The sequence below is a fragment of the Thalassophryne amazonica genome, chromosome 12 (genome assembly GCF_902500255.1).
Source record: "Thalassophryne amazonica chromosome 12, fThaAma1.1, whole genome shotgun sequence".
Classification (NCBI taxonomy): Eukaryota; Metazoa; Chordata; class Actinopteri; order Batrachoidiformes; family Batrachoididae; genus Thalassophryne; species Thalassophryne amazonica.
Window position 1 is genome coordinate 77,769,445 of NC_047114.1, and position 6,574 is coordinate 77,776,018.

Consider the following 6,574-nt stretch of genomic DNA (forward strand, 5'->3'; position numbering starts at 1 on the left):
TTGCGGTGTGATTAAGTACCTGCATAACAAGGGGTTAAAGCCCAAGGACATTCATGCGGATATGGTTGCAACATTAGAGGATGAAGCTTCCTCTATATCTACAGTGCAGAAGTGGGCAGCTGAATTTAAGAGGGGCAGAGAGAGCCTTGAAGACGACCCAAGGTCTGGGCGGCCTGCAACAGCCACAACCCAGAAAAACATTGACCTTGTTCATGAAATGGTGATGGACGACAGATGATCGACGATTAATCAGCTAGCAGATGCTGTGGGAATATCCCGTGAGAGAATTGAACACATTCTGCATGAAGAACTTGGAATGTCAAAGGTGTCAGCTCGGTGGGTGCCACGTCTTCTGACACCTGATCAGAAACGCACCAGGCTAGTCATGTCGAAAGCAAACTTGGCGCAATTTGAAGAGGATCCAGCCAGTTACATGGAACATTTTCTTACCCAGGATGAGTGTTGGGTTCACCACTTTGAACCAGAGACAAAAAAAACAATCAATGCAGTGGAAACACCCAAGGTCACCACCTCCAATGAAGGCTAAGGTTGTTTCGTCTGCGGGGAAGGTCATGGTTTCAGTTTTCTGGGATGCCAAGGGCATTGTGTTCGTGGACTATCTTGAAAAGGGACAAACCATAAATGGACAGTACTATTCTAACCTACTGAGACAGTTACGCGAGGCTATCAAAAAGAAGTGACCAGGAAAGCTGACGAAAGGGGTGCTGTTCCATCAAGACAATGCCCCAGCTCACAAGTCAACAGATCTGCTGTGTCGTCTCAGTGGTGCAACTGGGGGAGCCGCAAACCAAAGGTGGGATAAAATATGGGGAAGATCATGCGTAAACGGACTAAAAGCTGCTGCATGCGGAATTAGAAGATTTACAGTGATTTTAAAATAACTAGAGCACCGTGCTTGCAGAGCACAAACCTCTGCCAATACTAGTTCCCAATTCCATCGATTATTTTACCTTGGGAAGAATTTAAGGTCAAAGTACTGTTAGAAGTGGCTTTTCATAAGTTAAACTATAATACAAAATATAGATCAAAAGGACTTTTCAGTGTTATCAAATATCCACTAAATCCACAATATGGATCAGATGCAGCTCAAACTTAGTCTGTTCATTGAGAGTGCCAGTTTGTACCTCAGCGTCACAAATGAGAGTGATTGAGGAACTTTTGATTGAGATATAATGCAAAATGTACATCAAATGGGCTTTTCAATAATAAATTCAAATGTCCACAAAATCCACAATCCAGATCAGATCCAGATCAAACGTTGTCAGGTGATAGTGTCAGTCTGCACCTCACTTTCAAATATGACTAATTGGGGCACGTTTGATTAAGATATAATGTAAAATATACATTAAATGGGGGTTTCAATGTTAAATTTAAATGGCCACAAAATCTGTAATCTGGATCAGATCCAGATCAAACTTTGATAAAGCATACCATCCTACATAACACGCTCACATATGAAAGGAATTTGATCTTTTTTGACAGAGGTATGAATTTTTAAAAATTCGTTCAATGACAAAGATAGGGATTGTTCCTGACTTTGACCTTGAAAATTTAACTGATTCTTGCCTATCAGGATATGGATCTTCAGTAAAAAAAAAAAAATTCCTAAAGATATATGAAAAATTATGGGCTCCAGGCTGTTCAGACAGACAACTTTCTTGGTGGAGGTAAATATGACAAGAGTCAGTGTTACCTTACCAAAAATGGCGGAAAAGGCTATAGATTTTAAAAATTTTACAAAAGCCACCACCCCCCCCATTTTTTTTTTTCAATTAACGTTGAAATTAACGACTCGTGGTTACTAAGATACAGTGAGGAATACGATCAAGGAATTTTTATTTACTTTCAGGAAACTTGTTCGATTGGATCAAATAAACTTTCTGGGTTTCTCTGGCCACCTCAGAGGTTACTGAGATCTGGGTGATGAATGGATTTTGGCCATTACCATGGTAATTTTTCATTTTCTGAAAGTGTTCCCTTGTTGCCAAAATAAACATTTTGCATCTTGACAATAATTTTGCACCAAAGTTAAGACAGGATTGTCACAGTGAGGTTGTCTTCATTTCTAAATTTTTCGAAAGTGCAAATTTCTGCGATATTCGCTTTTCTGGCTCAAGAAGTAAAGATTTTAAATTTGCACAATTGTCATGGTTTGTTTGTTCTCAGCAGCAGACATTAAATACAACAAATATTTTGGCCTATTTAGAATCTCCTGAGTGGAGGGTCCTTCACTTTTGGCTCCGCCCACTCTTCAAGCCTTTGACCTCCTGTAATTCTCCCACAGTAGGAGACGTGCGAGGAACCATAGTTTGCTTTCCTCCCAAGGGCGCACTTTATATCTGATTCCCCTGAAATCTACCCAGAGCCAAGAGCAAATAGTAAAATAAGGCCATGCCATGAAGCAGATCAATGAAGGTCTGATCTGTGATGCTGACGGCAACGGTTCAGACGGAGAAAGTTCTAAAGCTATTATTTTCAGCAGGGATCTAAAACCGGAAGGGGGGCGTCAGCGACACCCGTCGGGCAGCGTCAATGCCAAAGAGATGGTGATCGGCCTGGAGGGGGTGGAATTAGGAGCTGATGGAAAGGTGAGAGCCCGGCAGACGTGTGCATGTGGATTAGGAGGGGTTATATCTGACAACAACATTAACCATGAGGGTTAGTTACAGCGCAGACCTCTGCCAGCACCCCACTCTTTCTGAAAAAACTGTCCATCTGAATCTATTCTAGACCAAAGTACACCTGTAGATGGGCTGAGATCCCACATGTTCACCTCTGATCCCGATAGCTAAAATTAGATCCCGATTCCTTTGATCTTGTATTTAGGATCAACGGAGTCTGAATCGAAGAACAAGTTGGAATCAAGGTCATTGTTGTGGATCGCCACCAAAATGGTTTGTGTACTTACTTGGCCCATGCCCCGCCTCTTCCATTAAGTTTCATTAAAATTAGTTGGGTTTTACAAACAGCTGCTGGTGAATCACATCTTTAATAACCTCTATCAAAGGAAAATGTTGAGGTGTAAAAAAGTTCAAAACTATTTCAGGCCTAAATTTAATAGCAAAGTGGATCGTTGTTGGGGTTTTTTTCCCACAGTTGGAGAATTGTAGGACTTTGATGTGCAGCAGAAACTCAGTCACATTTCACTATAAAAAGATACATTAAAACAGGTTTTGTTTTGAAGTCATGTGACCAAATACAAAAACACTGCGTGTTTAACAGGAAGTCACTGAAAATGTTGAAGAAATGAATCAACTCTAAGTCGGTCCCTTTTTTGTAATTGAAATATTAAGAGGGATCATGGTGCAGATGTTCTCCATGATGTTGTGATCAGATCCCAAATGCAACAAGGCCTCCCAGCGTGAGCGGCGCTCCCTGCTGAATTCGGCTCTGCATTCTTGTAATGAGGGTAGAAAATGACTAACTTGTTAACCGGTCGTAGGGATAAGCACGTCTCCGTGCATGTGGGAAAGAAGAGTTTCATTTTATTTTTAGCACACACTGGTTTAATGTGCATTATAACTGGAAGTGTGAGATGTTTGCGGGCTCGCGTGTAAATGGCGGACGGCCTAACTCCCCCTGTGTCTGCAGACTGTGTCCTACACACAGTTCCTCTATCCCACCAACGTGCTGGGCGGTCGCAGGAACACCATCGACTCCACCTCGTCCTTCACTCAGTGTCGGAACACCAGCCACCGCAGCCTGAGTTTGGGCAGAGCCAACAGCAACCAGAGCAGCCTGGACACGGGTTAGTGCACCGACACCGCGCTCATTTATTCGTCACCGCTCTGCCGGCGTTTTGAGCGCTCGCTCTCTGCTGTCGGCGTTGTTTTTTAGGTTCATTTTTACTGAAAAGGAGTTGTGCAGATGGTAACTTGTGGCTTTTGTGTTTGTGACGACGGCAGGGAATGATCTGGGGGACTTTCGCGAGTATGACCCCAATCTGCTGGATGACCCTCAGTGGCCTTGTGGAAAACACAAGAGAGTTCTCATATTTCCCTCCTACATGGTGAGAAAGTCCTCCAGCTGTTTCCAACACCACAACAACAGCCCTTTTCACAGCAGAGTGGAAACATGTAGATCGAAAACTTTAACTCGCTGAGATAGAGCCCCCCCCCCCCCCCCCCCCAATCCAAAGAAAGCACTATTTTTTTACATTATGTCCCACCACTTTGTATAAAATATAGAGGACATTATGTCTTCATGCCTGCATCTATGCGCTGTGTATGTGTGGACACTAAGTAACAGCACAACATACACACTTAACACTTACACCATAGGTAAACCCTGGGAGTACAACAGTCAGATTTTAGGGTTGTTTGAGGTATATATGTCCACATACAATGAGGCAAATAAATATTTGGTCCACTGTCGATTTTTGCAAGTTTTTCCACCTACAAGAATGGAGAGGTCTGTAATTTTTATCATACGTACACTTCAACTGTGAGAGACAAAATCTAAAAAAAAAAAATCCAGAAAATCACACTGTATGATTTTTAAATACTTAATTTGCATTTTATTGCATAAAATAAGTATCTGATCACCTACCAACCAGCAAGAATTCTGGCTCTCACAGACCTGTTAATTTTTCTTTAAGAAGCCCTCTTATTCTGCACTCTTTACCTGTATTAATTGCACCTGTTTAAACTTGTTACCCGTATAAAAGACACCTGTTCACACACTCAATCAATCACACTCCAACCTGTCCACCATAGCCAAGACCAAAGAGCTGTCTAAGGACACCAGGGACAGAATTGTAGTCCTGCACAAGGCTGGGATGGGCTACAGGACAACAGGCAAGCAGCTTGGTGAAAAGGCGTTTTTTTTTTTTTTTTTTTTTTGTATAGATTCTGTCTCTCACAGTTGAATGATAAAAATTACAGACCTCTCCATTCTTAGTAGTTGGGAAAACTTGCAAAATCGACAGTGGATCAAATACTTATTTGCCTCACTGTAAATGACAGAATAATTTTTCTTGTGAATGGTCAAAGGACTGTTACACCTCCCCGCTGCTTCTTACTGTCATACTGTACCTCACAAAGTACAAAATCAAACTATTTTGCTCTTTTAAATATATTCAAAGTCACAGTGGAAAAACAGGCCTGGATTCTGAAGAACTTCTCTCACGCAGGGGATCCATCCGTTCAGAAACAGTTTTTAGAAAGCACAACATGGGCATAACAAATGCGGACCTTATTTTGCAAAATCCTTCCCTTATTGGCCCCCATGGGCATTCAGGGGAGGTCCTGCCCATAACCCGAATGATAACGGGATATGATTTATATTGTAACCTGAATCTCTGTTCTGAGTGGTAAAACCGGTGTTGCAGACTGAACGGTCCCCCCCTAAGAATTCGTCCACCCTGCCTTCACTGCGCCACCAGAGCAGCACGTCTGAGACGGACTCTCTCCACTCAAAGCGATTAATGTGATTATTGGCCATCAGATGACAAAGTAAAACCTCTTAAATCATTCTAGTCTGTTTTAAGCAGAAACGAGGTGATAATCAGTGAGTCACTACTAAGTTTGAAAATGACGGAGGCACAGTGAACGCAGCAGGAGCAGCTCCTCTGGCTGTGGCGCTCTGATCTCTTACTGTCTTTCATTATGAAGTAATGCTGAATTTATGTGGAAATGATTGTTGTACAAAAGCTTCAGATATCTGTTGCTGAGACAGATGATGACTGGAGTGCAGTTTTAAGCAGAAACGAGAACCGCGGCTGATGCACATAAATGACGCAAGCGCAGTTAAGGCAGGGTGGACCGATTTTTAGGAGGGACCATTTAGTTGGAAACACCGGTTCAACCCAGTTTGACATGCACATCCAAACAAATAACAGACTAAAAGTATGTCAAACTAAGAATATAATCATTTAAGTAAAATAATTACTTAATACCAAAACAAATGGCAAAGAAAACAAAATAACACAATAATAGATAAACACTTACATATCTAACAGGACCTTACCCAAGGGAGCTTAGGGACCAGGGAGAGTTCTCCAGTCACAAGTACACCTCTTTAACCTGTAGACAATTTAGTGAGTACAAAATCGACGGGACTCCAGTTTTGTTCAAACGATAAGTTGAGAATGCATAACACTTAGCCACACACGTGATACTTCACTTGATAATACACAAACACACACACACACATATATACATTTTATATCTGGATAAGAAAACTTGTCTGGAAATTCGGCAGTTCAACAGACTTGCAGACTGGTTATATTTGTATGAACACACTGGACACATTTGTCTTCCTTGTTGGTTTTGTATGAACTCAGCCTTCCTGTGTTTTATCAGTTTATTTTGAAAGGAAGCCAGTGGTCCCTTTTAATCAGCAAGGTCAGACTCGGTCTTCCCTCAGAGACTCGGACCAACGCGCTTCAGTCTTGCGCAGCAACAGCTGATCGGCCGTTTCACTGTAAATACTAACGTGTGTATTAGCTGTTCTATTTTTTTCTTCTTCTTCTTTTATCTCTTTTTCCAAGAGGATAAAATCAGAACCAGCTTCTCGCCACATTCTTTACTACACTTTGTTTTGTTACGCAGAC

General features: G+C 41.8%; 1 protein-coding gene across 4 annotated transcripts in view; it reads left to right on the forward strand.

The window, feature by feature from the left end:
* The window catches only part of cables1 (Cdk5 and Abl enzyme substrate 1), a 56,423-nt gene that overhangs the window by 45,401 nt on the left and 4,448 nt on the right, over positions 1 to 6,574 (forward strand). For 2 of the 4 annotated variants that reach the window (XM_034183886.1, XM_034183888.1), the window contains 3 exons: positions 2,504 to 2,609; positions 3,613 to 3,769; positions 3,927 to 4,030. In XM_034183886.1, coding sequence (XP_034039777.1) covers positions 2,504 to 2,609; positions 3,613 to 3,769; positions 3,927 to 4,030 — 367 coding nt within the window. Of the gene's footprint in view, positions 1 to 2,500; positions 2,610 to 3,612; positions 3,770 to 3,926; positions 4,031 to 6,574 lie in introns of all 4 variants that reach the window. The other 2 variants (XM_034183885.1, XM_034183887.1) reach the window with 1 other exon arrangement.